This window comes from Triturus cristatus, chromosome 5_2, assembly GCF_964204655.1.
Source record: "Triturus cristatus chromosome 5_2, aTriCri1.1, whole genome shotgun sequence".
Lineage (NCBI taxonomy): Eukaryota > Metazoa > Chordata > Amphibia > Caudata > Salamandridae > Triturus > Triturus cristatus.
Genome location: NC_140588.1, coordinates 982,244,342 through 982,266,848, shown reverse-complemented (window position 1 = coordinate 982,266,848; position 22,507 = coordinate 982,244,342). Strand labels below are relative to the sequence as shown.

General features: G+C 43.6%; 1 protein-coding gene across 10 annotated transcripts in view; it reads left to right on the top strand.

Annotated features, from left to right (window-relative positions):
• Positions 1–22,507, top strand: part of ATP7A (ATPase copper transporting alpha) — a 481,542-nt gene that overhangs the window by 117,383 nt on the left and 341,652 nt on the right. For all 10 annotated transcript variants that reach the window (XM_085608229.1, XM_085608231.1, XM_085608228.1 and 7 more), the window contains one exon: positions 10,550–11,287. In XM_085608229.1, the coding sequence (XP_085464355.1) occupies positions 10,550–11,287 (738 nt within the window). The remainder of the gene's footprint in view (positions 1–10,549; positions 11,288–22,507) is intronic.

Below are 22,507 nucleotides of genomic sequence, written 5' to 3'. Positions count from 1 at the left end.
TGCACATTTGCAGCAGCATATGGTTCTTGGCGATCCCTGAGGCTGTGCTTTGGGCTACTTGTAGTCCAGACCCCGAGCAGTGATTCCACTGAAGATTGCTGGCCTACACTTCTCGAGTGACCCGTGGGCTGGTATCTAGTGTTTCCTTTCGAGGTCCCTTTGCGATCCCTTGTCCGTCGACTTGTGGGTCCCTGAGAAGGGTACTTTGACTTTCAATGGGCTTACCTGGTTGCCCCAGACATGCCCTGACTCTCCGTCGCTTGGGGAGTCCACAGGACCTTGTTGGTCCACGCCGAAGCCGTTGTACTCTCACCGCATGGGTTGCCGTTGCCAAGGCTTGTTGGTCTCCAATCCGGACTCCGCCCCCCCAGCACTCGACATCCTTCGTGGGACAGCTCGCCTGCAGACTGTGGTGGTCGTCGACGCTTCTGGGTCTCCGTGGCAGTGGAGTCAAGCTTCACCTCATTGCACCTGAAACACCCGACATCTGTGGGCGTTCGTCTATCGTGCCTCTGGTCACTGGCAAATGACCCAGACTCTGTCCCCTCTGCTTTCAGGTTCTTCACATCTTCGATCCAGGCTTAGATCACACCGGACACTTTTCCTTTCCATGGCAGCAACTCTCCATTGACGACATCGAAGATTCACGACACCATTTGACACCTATGCACCCGGCTTCCCTTGGTTAGGTAACACGAGTACTCCGGTGCTCACGTGGGTGCTGGCCTTAGAACCAGAAAGGGTTTGCTCCAAGTCCTCTCCTAAGTGTCCTTACACTCTTAAATTCCAACCGCGACTTTTCCATTGGATTATACAGAGCTCGCGGCTGTGTTCTCACACTGCACGCGTCCCACGTGGCTCCCCTGTGTCACTGCCTTGGGTGGGTCCTTGGGGTCTCAGCGATTCTACGTGCTCTAGGCACTGTGACTAGTCAAGTCGTGGTTCTTATGCCACTTTCTTAATATATGGTTTGGTCTCCCCCTGGGGCCCATGTATATTGTGTGTCGTTTTAGAACTGTATTTTTGTGTACCTTTCTCTCTAATCTCATTAAGAGGTTAGTAGAGGGTGTTTAGAAATAAATACATATATTTTATACATATATACCTTGTGTGGTACTCCTTTCATTTAGTTATTCAAGAGGTTATAATCTGGTAAACCAAGCTGCTGTACACTCCTTCAAGACTTAGCCTGAAGGCTGCTCTCCATAGCTACCACTAGGATAGTTTTCAATAAAGGTTGTCTTAAACCTAATTATCAATAAGGGTTGTTTGGACTGGTGCTAGGTGCCCACTATAACTAGTGGACAGCATATACCAGGCCAACTTCTCACAGGTTGTACCCAAAAATAAGACGTAGTTTTCATCTCATATTGTTATCTGGTATATATGGCACAGGGTAGGGAAAAGAGGGATGGCTGCATTTCGGATTATCATAGTATCCACTGACAGGGTTAATGACTTTGTTTTCCTAGAGCCAGGTCTTAAATTTCCTGCAAAACGTCCAATGGTTTGTTTCATGTTTATTAGCAGAAGCATGCATTATCTCCACGACTTCTGATTTAATGCAGCCTTCTCTATATTTAATTAAATGCTTGTTTCAGAATGAGGTCATATGGAAATCGTATCTCCTACTAGCGCATACTTGTAATAGTCTTCTATCTAGTACATGGTTGTCCATCATGCACTCATTTATAGCATGTGGGTTAAGGCTGAATTAGCCTTGTTGACATTTGAACTTGCCCTCACCTATTATCTGTGAGCACTTTATCAAAGTTGTCTTGAACTTTACATTCCATTGTTTCTACCTTTGACTTTTGAGGTCATTGGGTATGAACAATCTCCAGATCCTCCTCCTGTCGAGTTAAGCCTACATGACTTCTCATTTGTGTTTGGTCTTTGATTTCATTTGGTTTGACTCATTACAATTATTTGAATCTCTCTGGTCCATCATAGCACTCTTTTTGTTGTTCAAGGAAAATCTCCTTCCAGCCCTCTCTCATTTTATTAATTTACACTTTTAATAGAGCCTTTTGTTTCATAGCCCACTAGCATGTTGATTTGTGGCCTTTTGAGAGCCCCAGGCTGGAGATTGTGGTGCACCTGTTCTAATGAAATGGCTTGACATTCTATAGATGGCAGTTGACATAGGTGGATTCTTATCCTTGCATTCTCTGTCTGAGGAAGAGAACTTGCAAAGCATATTGAACTGCAATACTTGTTGGGGTAGGCGGAGAAGACCTGTTGAAAAGCGTTTATAATCCGAAGGCTTACCTAAAACAGTGATTATTTGATAAATCCTGATGCAGCTAGGTTTTGCTGAGTAAGATTCTAAATGTAAATGAGATTGTTTCATTGGCAGGTTGCCTCATCCTTCTGTGAATTTGGCGTCAGGTTTGATGTGATTGGATATGTTGGTGTAATAGATCAGGAGTGGCAAGATATTGGGTTTCTTGATGTGGTGAAGTGAGGTATTAAGGGCTGCACAGTAACAAACTTTGTGTTCTCTTGGCATCTTGCTAATGGCTTCCACATGTCCCCAGTTCATTCATAGTACTTAATTGGCCGCGCTTCAACGACCTGAGGGACAACACACTCAGGGGATATGGATACCTATAGCAGCCCTCATGTAATGCGGCATCCACAGCACACGTCAGTGGGATGGGCCTAGCCATAGGATAGGGCGGGGACCCTGACACTCCAAGCTTGCGAGATCCGCTGTGCACGTTGATCCAAGGGCACATGTTTACTGCAAATCCGTATGTGCAAATATTTCCAATTTGTTTACTATAAATGCCAATAAAAATAATTTTCAAAAAAATCTTGCTAATGGCTTCCTATATATCTCTGACTGTATTAACTTAATTAACCACCACCTCTTGATTTCTGCTTAACCAGCTCCTGAGCCAATTTCTGAAGCAGGTTGAGACCGGTTAATTGTTTGGCCTGCACTACTGTTTTTAGGTCTCGCGAGCCAAAGGCTCAAAGAGACATTTTATATGTGGGATTTTCAAAGTGCTACCCACACTTTTGGCTGGCCTAAACCTTGAGTGCACGAGATCACATGCACGTGCACAGCTGCTCCTCTGCTAATTGCATTCCCCCCTCCCTTCTCACCCAGTCCTTTGATGCTCCGCTCGATTACTTTCACTTTCGCCGCTTTGACCCTTGCATTCCCCCCTCCCTTCTCACCCAGCCCTTTGATGCTCTGCTCGATTACTTTCACTTTCGCCGCTTTGACCCTTGCATTCCCCCCTCCCTTCTCACCCAGCCCTTTGATGCTCTGTTCGCATCTCCCTGGGCGTGAAGGTAGACAGAGACATCCTCCTTAATTGCCGTTTCCCCTCTGAGCCGAGAACACATCGGGTCCTGTGGACACGTTATTGATCAGCTCCAAACTCCGATACATTGCTCTCAAGTGACCATCTGTCAGAGGAAACAAGCAGCAGGCACTTAAATGACCTCTATACATAATTATGCTTTATTATATGCCACATAATTTTACACCACTCAATGCAACACAATTCCACGCCATGCTACACAATTCTATGTCCCATAATTCTACTCCACATCACATAATGCCACTCCACATCATGCCACATAATTTGACAGAACACCACATAATTCAACAAAGTGTAACATAATTCCACTCCTCCCTACATGACTCCACTCCACACAATGGCATTCCACATCACACAATTGCACTCCAAGTTACACATCTGCCCTTCATGCCACACAATTGCTCTCCATGCTGCACAATTCCATGTCTCACAATTCGACTCCACACCACAGAATCCCACGCAACCAAGTTCCACGCAACGTAATTCAACGCCACACCACATAATTTCATGCCATATATTACCCCTCCAAGTCACATAATTCCACTCCACCTATTTTCAATCCACTCCATACCACATCATTTCACCCCATGCCACATAATTCCACACCACCCAAGGCCTCGCAGTTCCATGCAAGACAATTCCACATCTCATAATTCCACTCATGCCACAAATTTCCACTCACACAATTCCATGCCACATAATTCTACTCCATATCACATAATTCCACTTCATTGCACAACATATAATTCCACATCATGCCACATACTATGCCACATAATTTCACTCCCTACAACATAATTCCACTCTGTGTCACATAATGCCTCTTCCCTTTCGTGCCACATAATTCAGATCAACATATTTCCACTCAACTCAATTCCTTGCCATGCGACACAATTGCACATCACATAAATCCATGCCACATAATTCTACTATATGCCACACACTTTCACTCCACACCACATAATTCCACACCATGTCACATAATTCCACTCCACATCACTTAATCCCACTCCACACAATTGGACTCCATGTCACACAGTGGCACTCCTCACAATTCCATGTCTCAAAATTTCCCTCCATGGCACACAATTGCACGCCATACAATTTAACACCACACAATTCCATGCCAAAAAATTCTGCGCCACTTAAAGCCAATCCATGGCATGTAATGCCATGCCACACAATTCAAATCAACATAATTCGGCTCCATGCCACATAATTCCACGGCACGTAATTCCACTCAACACCACACAATTCATTACCATGTCACATAATTCCACTCATGCTATATGATTTCCACTCCACTCAGTGACACTCCATGTCACCCAATTGCACTCCACATCACACAATTGCATTTCACGCCACACAATTCCACGTTGCACAATTCCACTCCAGTCAACACAATTGCACTCCATGCAACACAATTCTGAACCACACAATTCAACTCCATGCCACCTAAGTGTACTTCACCCTCATATTTCCAATCCAAGCCACATAATTCCACTCCATGTCGCATAATTCCAATCTCCTCAATGCCGCACAATACCATGCCAAACAATTCCATGCAACACAATTCTTCTCCACATAATTTCACGCCACCTAATTCTACTCTACACCACATAATTCCACTAGTCAACACCCCACAATTCCATGCCACACAATTCAACTCCATCCCACATAATTTCACTCCATGCAACATCACGACTCCACATCATGCTACATAATTCCACTCCATGAGACATAATTCCACTCCATACCACATAATTCCACATTGTACCACACTGTACCACCTAAATTTAATCTCCCCAAACCAACATAATTTCACACCACACAATTCCACACCAGACAATTCCATGCCAGACCATTCCATGTCACATCTCATAATTCTACTCCACGGAGCATAATTCCACTCCTTGCCACCTAATTCTATGCCACACCACTTGATTTCACACCATGTCACATAATTCCACTTCACGGCACTGAATTCCTCTCCACACAATTGCACACCACGTCACATAATTGTAGTTCACGCCATACAGTAACATGTCTATCTCAGTGAATGCAAAATAATTCCACTCCACATAATTCCATGCCACATAAAGTGCTCTCCACTTCTCATAAATCCACACCACATAATTCCATTCCATGGCACACAATTGCATGCCACATAATTCCATACCACACCCCATAATTCCACACCACATCACATAATTCCACTCCACCCCCATACTTCCTCTCCGCAGAATTGCACTCCATGTCACACAATTGCATACCACGCCACACAATTCCATGTCTCACAATTTCCCTCAACACCCCACAATTCTAGGCCACACCACACAAATCCACACCAATTAATTCCATGCCATACCACATAATTACACTCCATGGAACGTAATTCCATGCCACATAATTCCACTCCACTATTAATGAATCCACTCAATAACATAATTCCACTTAGCGGCACATAATTCAAGTCCACCACATAATTTCATTCCATGCCACATATTTCCACTCCATTCCATGACACATACTTCCATTCCTCTCAACACAATTCCATGCCACACAATTCCATGCCACACAATTCCACTCCACACAATTCCACACCACACAATCCTACTCCACGCCATGCCAACTAATTCCACACCACATCCCTTAATTCCACACCATGCCACATAATTTAACTCCAGGTAACATAATTCATTTCCATACAATTGCAGTCTATGCCACACCACGCCAAAGAATTCCACATCTCACAATTCAGCTCCATGCCACACAGTTCCAAGCCACTCAACATACTTTCATGCCACATAATTTCACCCCACACATCATAATTTCACTCTGCATATTTCCACTCTACTTGACAACACGTAATTCTACTCCCCTCTACATTTGCAGAACAAGCATTTGCAATGCAATAGGTCTCGCATTTACGCAAGTTTGAGCTACTCACATTACAAATAACAATGCCTTTTATTTTTGTTTTCTCTTTTAAAACTTAAATAAAAGGCAGTGTCATTTACAATGCCAATAGCTTAAACTCGCATGAATGCGAGACCTATTGCATTGCAAATGCTTGTTTACTTTACATCTGAAACCATAGTTATAGGAAAGAGAGGACCTCCAACTCAAAGCAGGAGAGCTTGAATATCCGCAGTGGCCCATTTTCAGCTTTGCGAGGGTGCTGTCTTGTAGCATCAAGGATTCACAGATCTCTATCACATATCATATTAACCCCTACACCTGACTGTCTTCTGATTTTGTCTCTTACTACGAGAAAGAAAGCATTCCTTTTTTTATGCCAAATCTTGGCATTAGAGATACCTACTGGCTGTAGTTTGGATTTGTTTTGCATCTCACTACCATACATTTCCAATTAATCAATGGCATATTTATCCAACGATCAGGTATTGGCTTCACTTGGCAGCACCATAATTATGTTTTCCCCAGATTTGAAGAATCGTGTACATCTGATCGGACCAAGACTGTACTCTGTTCCTGCACCCTCAGTGCTACATACAAGTGCTCTGGCAGACATTGCAATCCTTCTATAATAAACCATCAAAGGTTAATCTCGTAGGCTGACCAAAGCTGTGGGCAGTGCCTTTTGCTTGTTGACAGACAACTGGTCTATTCATTGTAAGAGGGGTATTCCCCAGACACCATAGGGTGCAATCAAGAAGTGTACTGTCCAGCATACTCCTTGTCCTTAGCTGCTAGTGCAAGTGACGTATCATTTTGCTGCCCACTCTCCTGACAACTGAGAAAAATGTAACCCTTTAGGAGTTCTTTGGTGTCTCCTTGCTGGTAGTGCCCTGGGTAGCATTCTAGTGGGCGCTACAACTGTTTGGACAGTCACCTTAAGAGTAATGTTAAGAGCCAGAACAAGAATGGAGAGCATGTAGCAGAGCACCATGGCAGGGAGGTAGGAACTGGACCATGCACTGCTGTCTTCATTGATACTGAGGTTGGTGTGTGCAGAGAACCAAGAACATTGATCTATGATAAACATAATATCTATTCAGGATGAGTCATTTGTGAGTCATTAATACTGATCACATCACTCGCTCAGGCATTGAAACTCTGTGGAGTAGTGTGCATCCATCTCGACTTGCCTTGGTCCGTGTGCTAATGTGCAGTGTCCAGAAATGCATCCCTCTCCCCAACACTGAAATTTGATTGAACAGGTAGCATCCAGTACATAGATATTCCCTGCTTAGTTTGGACCTTATTTGAATCTGAAGGTCACAGAGTGTAATAGCACGCACCACTCGGCCACTCTCCATTTCGAGGATGAAATTAGCACCTTTGCATTGAGTTTATGTAGCAATTATTACATCATCCTTTAGAAATTTCCAGCCATTCAGTGTGCTACATAAAATCTGTTCCCATGTGACCTGTGTGTGCCCGGTATTGACCTTTAGGGAGAGCTCTTAAAGTGTGTCAACTAAATGCTACAATTTAAAAAATGGAAGAACTTCAGATAGTTTATATACAGACTTAAAGAAAAAAAAAGAGAGTTTTGATGCAAAGTGCAATGTGGTACCTGAGCTCAGCAGCTCCAATTACCATTTGCAAATGCAATGGGAACACAAACCCTCTCGTATACACACCTATACTCGTGGACAAACACAGACAGACTTATGCAAGTAAATTAACTACTAAACATTTTTTATTTGATAACCTAAGGGATAATATTTTAATGAGAATTCAGCGACTCCTTTTGTGGATTCCTCACAAATTAAAAAAGCAGGAAGAAAATGGTTCTAAGTAGCTCATTAGGATATCACTACCGTCATTATTCTAAACAGATACATTAGAGGAAAGGTGTTGGGTTTCCCTATTCATTCTGACCCAGGCAGTTGTCAGGGGCAATGGGTTACTGAATGCAAAGCACCTTTTTTTTTTTCTTTCTATTTTTTAATGTTGGAAAAAATGAACTCTTAGCTGTAAAACTATTATTAACATATGAAGTTTTGCTTTCTATGCGGCATTATTATCAAAGTGTTATTTGACAGCTTTTGTCGACTACGCTGTCTGTCCAACCCCTTTACAGCACTGACCTACTAAGGGGGAAAAAAAGGGAGTTGTATCTTCACAGTGCAGGTATGGCCTGATGATTGTGGGCAAGATCTTATACCTTGCCTGTACTTACTGCACAACCTACAGGCATCCCTAGAGTGCCTCCTAGACCAAAATACCAAGAGAAGTGTAATGCTCTGTTAGCGAAACCTTATGTAGTAAGATGTACAGGCTGTTCGCATCCTTTCAACAAACCCATAAACTGCAGCTAATCCTCAGGAGCACACCTCAAGATAGGATACTACAAGACCAATTGTGTCTAACAGCCTTGAAGAATGTTCAGGTTTTGTTGGTTATTTGTTGGAGCTTTATGCCACTCAAATCACTAGTTAGAGATTGATGGGGAGGACAGGTGGAAAATACACCAGGCAATTATACTGAGGTTGGACAGTGGTACCTTGTGCTAATTGGTCATCTGTTGTGCAGTCCAGACTATGGTGGCATGGTCTGTGGTCTTCCTTTGCCCTACCTCGCCTTGAGGCACGACCCTTCTGGAAACTAACAGATGCACACTTTTGTATGGCTTTCCTCGACAGGTTGATTGGAATTCCACACTTCCATATTGCCCTTGTGGTAATGGTTGCTCACAAGGAACAATGCGCTTTATGCTTTTTTTGTAAACTATATTCTACTGCACGGAAAAGCTTTTTGGTACCAATTCTATGTTCTACTAGAATTAGGCAACATAAGATAGCCTTAACCTTTTGGCAACAGCTGAGTAGTTTGAGCACGTGTTGCAGTGGTTAATTACATCCGCTGTGCAATGATGGTTAAGAAAAGATATGGTACCATGTAAGGATCCTTTTATTATCTTTGTGATTTGAATCTTATATTTTTATTCTGTGGATAGCAATTGAGAATCGTTTTATTGTGATTTAATCGCTTTCTGTGTTCTTTCTTATTCTATATTCAACATGAATTGTTTTCACTTATGTATACCTTTATGGCCATTTTCAGCCAAATACAGTATTTGATGATGAACGGATTCACTCTTGTAAAGTTACATGAGCCTACACCTCTCCGACATAGTTATCAGTAATTGCAAGAGCTGTTTGCCACCATGGCACTCTTCAATGCCTTGGTTGCTTTCTTTGACATGACTGTCTATTAGTCTAGTTTTAGCAGGTCTGTTCTTAAGAACAAATCTAGCCCTGTTGCTGGTGCACAGTTTCTGACATTATTGTCCCTAACTGAACTGCCTACTCCCCTTTACCTTTACTTCGCTGCACCATGCTAGTATTGACTCCATACAGTATTAGTTTCTTTACTTTGAACATTTAGAACCTTGAAAGTTGCTAACAAAGTGAAGATAGGCAATCTATAGCAGCCTGACCTCTTTCCTCTCCTTCACTCCATTGAGAGTTTACAACCAGAACAAGCCTTTTGTACAGGTCTTACATTAACTCTCTAGGTCAGACCCCATCATCAGGACTTGTGTTACAGCCAGACATTCACACACTTGCGGTCTCCGATCCTGGGGCGCAGTCACTGCCCAAAGCAGAACTGATAATGTTTTCAAGACCTTACTCAAGAAGTAGAACATTAATGTTGCACATTGCTCCACTGCCCTTTCTGCACTTACACCTTCCTTCAGCGGCAGAATACAAACCATACCGTACAACCAATAGTGTCTAAACCCCAAACATAAGAATCTTCCATTTGCTTGTTGTGGGTTCCCCAAATTCCTTCATACTTTGTTTTTGTGCATTTACCACCAGCATTTTTTCAAGGGATAAAACCATACATGTTGAGAAATGTCAGGATATCATACATGGACATAGCACCAGCTCATGTTAAATTCTTTCCTCGGCAAGCCATGCCCTAAAATTTAGCGGACAGGGCAAACCTTCATTCCTGGGAAGGAGCAATTAGAGGTATTCTGAAAACTCCTTGAGGGCACTGAAATACAGTTTGTGCAAGCAGCAATAGGAAAGGAACATTTTTTATAAAAGCCTTTAGTGAGGCCCCCCGTTACATCTTAATTTGCTGATTGCAAACATTTCTTAAAACAGTTTGCCGTATAAGATTAGACAGAAGCAGTAGAACACAGGTTCTGGCGGTAGAATTGTGTTCCACAGTCTTTAGTTCTACTAACAGTATCTGATTTTCTTTTGTCTACTTTGCACCTTTAGTTTCCCTGGACAGCCAAGAGGCCATCATTGTATACCAGCCTAACCTCATTACCGCGGCGGAGATCAAAAACCAGATTGAAGGAGCTGGCTTTATTGCATCCATCAAGAACAAACCAAAGCCCCTCAAACTCGGAGCCATTGACGTTGAGCGGCTGAAAAATGCTCCCACCAAAGACGTTGAGGAAGCGCAGCAAAGGCCAAAGCCAACTTCTGACCTCAAAACCGTGGAACTTGTGGTGGAGGGAATGCACTGCAACTCTTGTGTCACAAACATTGAAAGCCAGCTCTCCGCACTCCCATCTGTCGCCAGTATTAAGGTGTCTTTGGCGAAGAAGTGTGCTGTCATAACTTACAACCCGAGAGCCTCCAACCCTGAGGCGCTCAAGAAAGCTGTGGAAGCAGTGTCACCGGACAAGTTCAGGGTCAGTCTGGGCAGTGATGGAGCGAGTTTGAGTCCCTCAGAGGGTGCATTACTCGCACCTTGCCCGCCTGTGATCTCATTGAACAATGCCAGCCAGAAACTTGTAAGCCAGATTACAGTGATCAGCATCCAAGGGATGACATGCAATTCCTGTGTGCAATCTATTGAGGGGGTAATTTCCCAAAAAAATGGTGTTAAGTCTGTGTGTGTTTCTCTGGTAAATAACAACGGGACAATAGAATATGATCCTGCATTAACCAACCCACAAGCTTTGAGAGACGCCATAGATGACATGGGTTTTGAAGCCTCCGTTTCAGGTAATTCTAGAAACTGATGTTTCTTTTTTTTTTTTTTAAACAATCATTTTATTAAATTCTCACAATATTGCTCTTTGTTTAAAAAATATAAAATTTTCTTTATTACTAATATGATGACTTGTATCATACAATAACTGGTAAGTTTTTTGAGTGGTTGAGGTACTAAGTGTACAAACAGGACTTTTGAATGTTTGGGAAAGGCTGAACTGTTTTGATGCACAATGAAGAACCTTTTGCAGTGTTACTGAATATTTCAAGTTGGTGATTCTGCAATGTATACAACAAGAAGGTTTATAACCTATGTTTGTTTGGGAAAGCAATAGATTATTCAGGAGCACAGAGGAGCACATATGTGGCACCTATGTTGATAATTCAAATAGTTGCTTAGGAGTGACGGGTAACATACTGCTGCACAATACATCGTCTCTAGTGCCATTTAGGCTGAACAAAATTTGAAACCACATTTAACCTGTTTACTGATTGGGAGGGCATTTCACTAGGGCTTTATTGTTTATCTGTACAACTTGTTTGTTATGTGTTCTGTTGTGCAGAATATTTCAGTGCCATCCAGAGCTGAAACCTCTTCAAATGTTCTCACTGGAGTGTTGTAGCTGGTGCTTCGGTGAAAGAGCATGCTTGTTAGTTTTACGGTTGGAGTTCAGACACGCAGGTATTGCAAGTGAGGAGTTGACAAGCTAATGGTTGGCTGCCAGGAGCTGCATCTTGCGGTCGGTGACCCCGAAGCGAGCTTTGCACTGGTAGGCCTTGCATAGCTCTTTAAGTGGAGAGCTCTGTGGGGGGCTCACAGGCTTATCCTGTGAGAGGTCTGTTATTCTGGGTCTCTGAGGCTCATCCTGGGAGAGGTCTCATGTTCATGAGACATCACATGTTCCAGTGAACCATGCTCTCTTCCCCCATTGGTGTGCTGCAAGTTGAGTGGTGATTCCTACGTAACTAGAGCTCAGACAATTGACATAACCGAGTTTGTTTCCCTTTTTCGTTGATGTGACAGGCAGCACTCAAATGAAACTGAGAAAAAAATGAGGAATGAAGGAACTCTTGAACTCTGTGGGAATATGGTTGAGTGGCCACAGAAAGTGCACATTCCCTTTAAAAGAGAGAGTACAGGAAAAGAATGGAGTGCCATACGAATATGTTCTCCCATATAAGTATGTAGTTTCAGTGACTGAAATTAATCACTGTGTTCACAAACTACCAGGTGGCACGAGTGGGCACCAAATCAAACAAGCATTGGCATAGCCAATAGGTCTCGCCTTTGGGACCTTATAAGTGTTTAGCCATACAACAGTTGATGTTGTTGCACCAAGGATATCGTGCTGGATAACTAAACAGTTATAAGGTCCCAAAGGCGAGACCTATTGGCTATGCCAATGCTTGTTATGTTAAAGAATTAATGCATTATGACAGGAGTAAGAAGAGACAGTGATCATTTGTTCACCGAGGCATCTGGAAGTGTTTGACGGGCCTTAGAGGACTCTCACTTCAACCATTAAGGAAACATTCCTTGGATGCCGAGATGAAGTTTGGAGGAGGCTTACAGATCCACCCAACACACTGACATGTATGGAAAGTGGATCCTGCATAATCAACTGTTGTCACACAGACTGCTTAATAGGGGGTCCATCTCCAGGCAAGAGGAGCCAAGCAGGTTTGAAAAGCAATCATGTCTTTGTTCATTCAACAAAGTACAACTTAGTTGATTCAGTAAAGAACATTCCTAGAAGCTTGGCTTTAAGTAGTTAACTGATCAGAAACAGCCAAGCAAAGGTAGCTGTGGGAATTTTTGAGCAGGCAAAATTCAAATTAGGAAGGCGTAATTCATATACTTTAAGAATTTTGAGCTATGTGATATATCCAATCTAATGGTATTAAGCCACTTCATGTAACTATGCAACATTCACTGTCAATAAAGCATGGCAACAACAGAACACAAGCAGCTGTTCGCAGTTTGTTCGTTTTGTTACACTTTTTTTTTTGCACAAAATGCTTTCCTACATCAAAAAATTAACGCATAAGTAGTTTGCACCAACTTATAGGGCTGAAAGACATATTTGCATTTTGCGTCATGTTATTTTGTAGACATTTCACGTAATTACGGGCGAGCCAATAGCGCAGTCCCCCGTGTGCGGTCCAACTATTTTTCAAGGAAAATGACAGCTTTTGAGGGGGCCATCGACAGTAGATGTGTCAACAGCGAACCGGTGCACATCTGCGCCCATAGATACTGGAGCACTGAGAAGTGAAGTAAATAGGCTGTGACCGAAGCGAGTGTGAGCCCGACTTTCCACTGGTTACAGCCACGCAAAGGCACCGGCACGATTCTGCATGGAAAAAGCAGAAATGTGCTGTGAAAACATAGGAGGCGTGCAGCCGTGGATCGAGTGTCGTGTTCAGGTTCTCAGAAATACGTGAACACAAAACTACGAGCGAACGAGAACTAGACTTGAATCGCATCTGAGCCCTGTGAGTGTTAAGTGGCCAGTTTGGTAGCCCGCTCCACAAGGCCCCGGGGCGTGCACCCGGAGGGAGGCCTGCCCTGCCCGAGCCTGGAATGCAGCCCCGTTGTTACAGCGCAGAGACCTAGCTGGCGGCCTCCCCAAGTCTCTGCTTATGTTTAGCAGCAGTGGTGGCGGTGGGGGATGGGTCGAAATGCCCCGGAGCCTTCTTGATGAATAATGTACTGAGAGAGGCAGAACTCACCCTCCTGAAACGGACGAGAAGAAGCCAGGGTAAGGACATGATGAAGTTCATACCCGCCCTACAACGCAAAGCCAAGATCCCATTTACCAGAGGGGAGGCTGTTCTGGTTCGACTCACCACTTTTGATGTCGGGTTCTGGTGCCTAGGGCTGGTTATTGTGAACACGTTATGAGAAGCAAGAAATAATAAACTCTGAAAACAAGTACTCATTAAATATGCTTTTAGGCGTAAAGAGGTTTAATTCCTAGCATATTCATACTGCTCATGGCTGGGGAAAACAGCTGCGGGGGACACAAAATAAAGGAGAGATGAATGGACTAACTCTTGGTAAAAATGTAACACTTTCCTCGAAGAAAGAAGGTCTCCTTCTGAAAAGCCTGCACTCTTGAACGTAACCCCTGAAGGTCAGATGTAGATGATTCAATTTTCATAGATTTTTTTAAATTCAGCACTGATTTACTAACAAATGTGTATTTGTATGGAGAAGACCATCATAAGGGGATTGCAGATGCTATGCTCAACAAGCATGCGAGTGGTGCGCGTGCGCCACAGTGAGAAATCTGTTTTTCATATTTGCGCACGCGTCTGTGCACGATAATTCAACACAGATGACGCCCATGCGGGTAACCGCAAGCAATAGGCCGTGGGCAGAGCAAAGGCGGGACATGCACCCGTCTTTGCCCAATTGCGTGCTGTCTTTCTTAGAAAGACGCACGCAAAGCCCAATAACCTGTGTGGGGAAAAAAAACACGCACAAGCCTGTGGCGACCTTGGTGAGCTTTCTAAAGCCCGTTACTAAAAGTCTCGCAAGCAGCGCATGTGCACTGCTCTAGGCTCGACCTAAAAACAACCTACTACTGGAAACCTCAAGCTTTAAAACTACCCATGCACAGCAGCAATTCTAAAGAGGAGCAGCTACTCTTCTATAGAACTCTCTCCCACAGACCTCAGGATCAAACCCACCCGCTGTAATTCTGCCAGCATCTAAAATGCCCCTCTTCAGACTGTATCTTACTCAAAGGGACTAATCGCCACTTGACTGTATACGTCCAGCTGCCTTTTTGTGGTCACCCCTGTGTTATTGGGTTGACACCAGGAAGATCACCCTAGCTCCAGAGGGAAATGTACCCTTTAACACAAATGTGGATTTGGCACGAGTCTTTCACTTTTTCTCTATTGAGTTATGCTGTGTTGGACAAGGAGTGCTGGGAGATAAACATATAAGGACATCTCTCATCTGCAGGTGATGGCAGATGGAGCACCGCCCTGGTACATTAAAATCCGTACAAACCCACATACACAATGATTGGCTAATTACAACTGTATGATTATTAATTTCGTAGTATTATTCTAAAAATCATGTGAATCAAAATGATCATAATTATTTTAAACAATTTAACAGATAATCTTCAATTTACAGTAAATGTTAGATAGGCTCTGCTCAGATTACTTCACACATCCCTAACTGTTTCCCTTACTGAAATATCTGTTTATTCTCAGCTGTTCAACTTCTATGGCTTTATTAGTTCATTAAGGCCTAATTATGGCAAGCCATGTATAATTTTCCCACATACCTCATCCTTTCATCAGTTCAGCATTCGTTATAAAGACTTAGGCAACTTCCCTCAGCCACCGGTCCATGTGTCTAATCCCCCCCCACTGCGCTGGACTTGACCCCTCTCTGGTACTAGAAAAACAAGTCTAGGAACTACACATCTGTCCACAGAAATATCAGCAAATTTGGGGAGATGGACTGAATATTCTGGAACGGAGGAACAAGAATTGGAATATATTGGTAAAGATGGGATGGATACAAGTAACGTGGTTGCTTCTACATATTGATATTTGATGCTTATATTAGTTTGTATGCAGTGGTTGCTGTCTATATTGTACACCGTTACAGTTGAAAGAAACAATACAAAGATTTCTTTAAAAAACAAAAGACAGTACTAGTGTCTTGTGGAGCCAGAAGGAGCCACTCATGCTCGACTTATGTTTAGCTACAAAAACTTGCAAACAATGTCCCTTTGTAGAAGCTTGCAAGAACAAATGTACTTCCTTTTTTTTTTTTTGTCAAACCATTTTTATTGCAGGACCAAGGATATTGTACAGCAACCAGAACGCATGTCAGTGATGCGGGTTTCCCGTCCCCCCCCTTAACCATTTATCCGTGCAGCATACACAGCCGTACTGCCCACATCCCGGAGGCCGGGCGGCATCACTTAGTCATATGGCACATTGATACAGTACTGACAAGAACGAACTTCTGGTGGGGAGACCCGCTGCCCGCTTTTGAGCGTTGTCCCCTTGCTCCCCCAGGTACTCACAACAAATGTACTTCCTTTTGAGGCAGACCTCCACAGGGTCATCTCCCTTGCAGCCATGGTTACAAGATGCACAAGTGCTACATCTTTCTACTTCTTTTTAAGATGAAGCTCCATAAGGCTGCTTCTTTCTTTTTACTAGTAAAGGTGGTAGTATCAATGTCCGTGTTCCCTTCGATGCTAGATCTGGCACAGGCTTCAAATAGGCTAGGGAATATTTCTCCTGTTTTCCCAATCCCTCTGAAATTAGCCATTAGCTCTCTGACCTTTGGTAACCAGCCAGTCAGAGCTGTTGATGACTGACAGTGTTGGCCTGGATAAAGCTTTGCTAGGTTTCCTTTTAATCCTGTAATAGACCGAGACATGCATGTACATGTGGATTCTCTCCTTCTAGAAGATCCGACACCCACATTTTGACCATGACCATAAGTCGTACAGTTCAGGAAAACATGTCTTGTCATATTATTTAAAGCTGTTTGTGCACTATATAGGTTGTTTAACCATGATGCACCCTTGCCTTAGACCCTAGCTGTCAAGGCTTGTGAAAGCATCTCCCTTGATGCCCCCATTTGAACTAGACGTAAAAGGATGTGAGCTGGAGACTTGGGTTTTACGTTGGTACATATTGCGATAATCCGAAACTGGGTTTTTATATAGCCCTGGAGCCAGTTGTAATGCCCACTTGGTAGCACACTGACCCTTTACTGGCTGTTGCACTAAAAAAGAAAAGACTACCATTATGATTTCCTCCCTGAGTGGAGCATCCAGCTGCGGCCCATGCAGGTAAGAGCGGTGGGGGTGTGTGGGGGGATTTCGACAGACGAGGGAAAATTAAATAAATAATTGTCTCTCGTCGTCATCTGTCGAAATCCCCCCTCCACCCGGCCCCACTGCCTCACTGCTCTTACCTGCATGGGCCACGGCTGGGAGCATCTATTATAATTTGTGGGTCCATTCTTATTCTGCAAGTAGTATATCATAAGGATCATTCAACTGAGTTAAGAAAATTATTGAGCTGTCCACTTCAATTTGAATATGAACTTTGTAAACTATACCCTGTTCATTCACCCAGTGTTTCTACTTGAACAAAGTCATTAGTCCCCTCCACATTCAGTAGGCAGATAAGCTTCAGGCGGACTATTGTTTTTGCACGATGCTGTCAAGGACGGCTATTGCCCATTCCTCGCTCTCCAGCATGACCCTCTTTCTGCGAGGCAGCTACCTTCTTCTTCTGAAACTACTGATTAGGAATCCCTGGTCATCTCCTCTCCCCTGCTAATTGATCTGTCCCTGGTCAGGTCCTTGGGAAGATTGAGACCCTCTCTAAGATCTGGTCTCCACCATCCTGTGCAGAATGATAATGATTGACCTCTCGCTGGAGCTGCAATTTCTTTCTTATCTCTCAAGTTATACCTTCCTGGTTCCTTATCTCTACTGCAATATTGGACTTTCTTTCTCTTAAATCAACAACGGATTTTCACAATTTCCCCCTGTTGTTTGCTGTCTTGTTTTTATTAATCAACATTACAAAATAAGATGATGGATGGAATGTTGGAATTGTTTCTAAAACTCACCCCTAGTTACTGATCTGGCTTTAATCCATCCTTATTCTGCTCACCATGTCACCCCAGTTTGGACCCAGCCATGTTAAAAAATCAATCTTGACCTTGCTCCTCATGTGAACAGTCCAGCTCAAACTGCCAGGCCAGTTCCTCCGTTGACCAAAAAACAATCATCCTAGGAGCGGTTTAAGGGTATCACCTCTCATCAGCCAGGCTAGCTTGAAACCAGTGGCCCAGCGAGCAAGGGACCCATGTCTGGGCATACCCTTAGCCACTTAGAACGCACATAGCATCATCACAAAATAAAATGATGGACGGAGTATTGAAACTTTTCAAACACTCACCCCCAGTCACAGATCTGGGTTTAATCATTCGTTATTCTGCTCGCCACGTCACCCCAGTGTGGACCTAGCCATATGTAAATCAGTCTTGACCCTGCTCCCCATGTTTTTATTTATCTCTGTTTATTCACATTTTTCTGACCTTGTTTCTAACTGAGGTGTCTCCAGCTTTGTGCCTCGGGTGTCTGTTCCCATGGAAGCATAAAATTGAAAGATAATCCTTAGTAACGCCCCTTCTTTATGATCTTATGGAGTCTTGGCATATCTTTGATAAATAACCAATTAAGCTTCACCGCTTTTTATGTTTCCAAGAACTATTAGTTAATAGGACTCTCCTTGCATTAAAGGGGCGGTAAGAGTTACGTGCCCGTTTTCTGTTATATCTATCGTGTCTAGCTCTACCGCCTCTGTTTCTCCTGGCATTACTCACAAAGACTCAGATGGCAATTTTGGCAGATCCATTGTATCTGTTGAGCACTCCACAAACCTCTAAGGACAAGGGAGATGCCTTTCCTACTACTGAGGAAAATCTCTGGTTGGGCTAGTGGGTGCAGCTTATTTTCAGGGCCCCCAGGGTCAACATCGATCTCCATGGTGTGTTCATCCCGATAGATTCCATAGTCCCCAAAAGAAATTGCCCTTTTCGAAGAAAAGTAGAACTGGTTGGGGTCTCTCACATCCTCTCCAGTCAGAAATGCTCTGTGGGACAGAGTGTTACGAATCAGACACACTGTCGTAGAATCTTTTATCAGTTTGTGATGATGGATAGAGCCCCATCCTTGTAGCCTAAGAATCCATTGATACACACAATGGTTGGTACTTTACAACTATATGTTTGTTTGTTTCATAGTTTTAGTCCACAAATCCTATGAATCCGATGGATCATGATTATTATAATGAACTCAACAGATATTATGCAAATCAGAGTGAATGGTAGATCTGTAATCTGTTCTATTCCCTACCCAAAATATCAGTTCATTGTCAGACATCCAATGTATGACTTTATTAATTCACAGTTATGGCAAGCATTAAATGGTTTTCCCGCATACCTTACGCTGTCATCGGATCAGAAGTCCAAATTCAGCCCTTTTCTATTTCCCCTCAGCAACTGGTCCATGTATGTAACCCCACCTCTGCACTAGTATCTTATATATGTTTATCGCTAATTGCGTCTTGTGTATTGGTCACTTGTGCTCAGCTAATTTTTTGCCTCAAAAATGTGCAAATAATGTGCAAACAGTACCCCTTTGTAGAAACATTCAGGAGTAAATGCTACATCTCCCTTCATTTTCCTCCTCCCTTGCAGCCGTAGTTACAACACGCACACCAGAGAAGTGGAACGTTTTCCATCTCTGTTCTGTTAGTTTAAACAATGTCAAAAGCATCGAGTTTTCAGATAAACATATGGTGAGCAAGGACACATTGTTAGTGTTAGCATTCAAATGATTAGCCTGCTTTTTTAAGCGCTGTGGCTATCACTAGGATTCTCTTAATATTAAATGCCATCATGTTTACATGCAGTCAGCCTCATCTGTGCAGTGACAGCTAGCAGGGAACAGGGGTGGCGGAGGGAGTGGGGAGAATAGTGAACAAAATATAAAAAATAAAAGCACTTACCTCCTCACAGCTGCCAAACGCCGTCTCTCTGTTGCTTCGACCTGGAAGGAGGAAGCACACAGGCCCCCCCATAAGCTAATCACAATGCTGCAATGCAAAGTTGTAATTGGTCTGAGTGCCGTGGTTTGGCGCTCATACGGGGACAGGGAGCCTGGGCATATTCCCCACCAGGCAGTGCATTACAGCCTGGTGGGAAACGTGGAAAGTGCGCATGACTGTTGGGCCTGCCCGAGATGACTGGCCAACCTGTCATGCGCACTGAGTGTGCACAAACCAGCCCCCCATGCACCAGCCCCGCCCTAACCCACCCTGAACTTTTGAAAAATAGGATAATAAGAATGTTATCGTTTTATTTTTCCTATTTCCTGCTCTGAGAGCAGTGGGCGGCGTTCCCCCGCCTTAGCGGAAGAGCCGCCTCTGCATCTGTGTTGCTGCTCTCCCCACCGCTGTTCTCCTGCACCCCTTTCTTCGTTCTCCTCTGTGTTCCCATGTGGGTGCTTCAGCTGCTCCTCTCTCCCTCAACCTCTCTCTTTCTCCACTTCTCTCTCTTCTTTATTGTCCTCCTGGTTCCCCTACTCCCTCTTGCTCCCCAGCTTCACTTTTACCTCTGAGTTTCCTTCTATCCTCCGTCGCTTCCCTGATCGCCGCTTGGTCTCAACCATTCCATTATTCCAGGTCCTTCCTCTGTGCTCCCACTTGCTCACACTGTTTATTATTCGATGGAAGATCTTCGCGTTGCTGGTCTTGCGATATTGTAAAGCAGCTCCTCTATAACTCATAGTGCGGGAGCGATCTAGAAATATGTTAAATAAAATACTAAATAAATAATTCACAGACAATTGGAAGGGAATGGATTCAAACAGAATAAGCAATTCTTTACATGATTTATGGAATGAAATATTATATTTAGACTGTCGGGAATTTACAATGTGTCATTTCCGGAAAAGGTTATTGTTTAACAACGAACTCAAATTTGCTCTTCTCACGAACTGTCAGTCTTTTTTTAAAGCATGCACACACCTGTAAAGGGCTTAGACTAAATACATCCCGTGCAGAATGTCACAATAATCAGTCAAACAGAGTCTATGCCCCCTGTGCCCTAGCGTTTTGCCAGTGTCTCCTGAAGATATCTGGGTATTTACTCTGCATTCCCACTATGGAAACGCACGTAATCCTGCCTTCGGCATGAACACGCTTCTTTCCGTCTTGGGTTCCTGTCTGCAAAGTGGGTATGTAAATACCCGCGCAGGTATGAGTTTGTGGGTGCTCACCTTTAGTATCCTAACATTGAAAAGAAGCCAACGCTCAGAGGCCTGATCTTAAATGTGCAAATGCTGGAATTTCACATACCGGTAATCAGGATTGTAAATTTATGTTTGGAAAGTGCTTTTTTGTGCCCTTCAGTCACACTTGAGAGCACAATATGAATCAGTCCTATCTTCAACTATGTCATTTGTTGTAACCTGCAAACGTGGCAGTCTGAGCGTAGATTAAGGGTCTGCCTTTCAACTGTGTGTAGCCTTACAGACTTTGAAGCGGGAGGAATCTTAGAGTGCGACTGTTTTAGGAATTGGATGTGTGGTTTCTCTCTGCCCTCTAGGGTCAGACCCCTTGTTAGGGTAACTGCAAAGTTCTTATGTCTTATTGCAAGGCTTTCTCCGAGTGGTGCTATTTCATAAAATAGAAAATGATATTGTAACCAGAAATAAGACTGACTCTTTGCAAGCTTAACAAATAGCCATGTGTTTGTATTTATTTATTTGCAAGAAGTAGCATTTTGACAGCATGTTGTTAAGTTGTAGATACATTTTTGCACTGAGTATATATGTAACACACTATATTACAGTAGCGTGCAGTTACCAATGCACTACAAAAGAAAAGTAACAGTAGGTGGAGTATTATTCCGTTGAGGCGGAGGAGTTGGGGAGTGCTCGATTGAACAGATAATAGCCTAGGTATACTCCAGTTTGGATTGTCTTTGACCACAGACCGCATCGTAATATGGAAGCAAAGGTTCTTTGGACCCCCGTTGGGTCTTTTTTTTTTTTTTTTTTTTAAAGTTCCAAAACCTTTATTTTCATCTGACACAGTCATACATCTCACGCCTACAACCTCACGGGCCGGCTCCAGAAAACACTTCCCCACATATTCCCCCATCCTATACACAGCCATGTGGCCGACAACCCAGAGGTCCGGCGGCAGATACCTGTGGATCAAACATGACAGAAGAACTATGAAATGCCCCATGATCCCTGGGCAACGAGCTAAGCACTTTGTCCATTAGGCGCAGCTGCACTGTGCGCTACCTGCAATCTGGAGGCGTGAATATTCAGGAGCAGAACCCCTTTCAGCAGTCCACAAGCATCGCATCCCTGAAGGGCAAACAATCAGATCCCCCTTAGTTGACCTCTACAGCCCCAGAGTCAGCAACCACCTGTAGCTGGTTTTCCCCTGCCTCGGAGGCGGTGTACGCCGCCAAATACTTTTTAAACGGGTCCCAAATGTCACTAGCTCTGCTATTTAATGGTTGCGTCTCGGCGTATATAGCACTCTGCTCCTGGCAGTACAAGAGATCCCCTATCCATTCCTTAAATTTCGGTGCGCGCCCTCTGCCCCACCGACATGCAACTCTCCGCTTTGCCAACAATAAGGCAA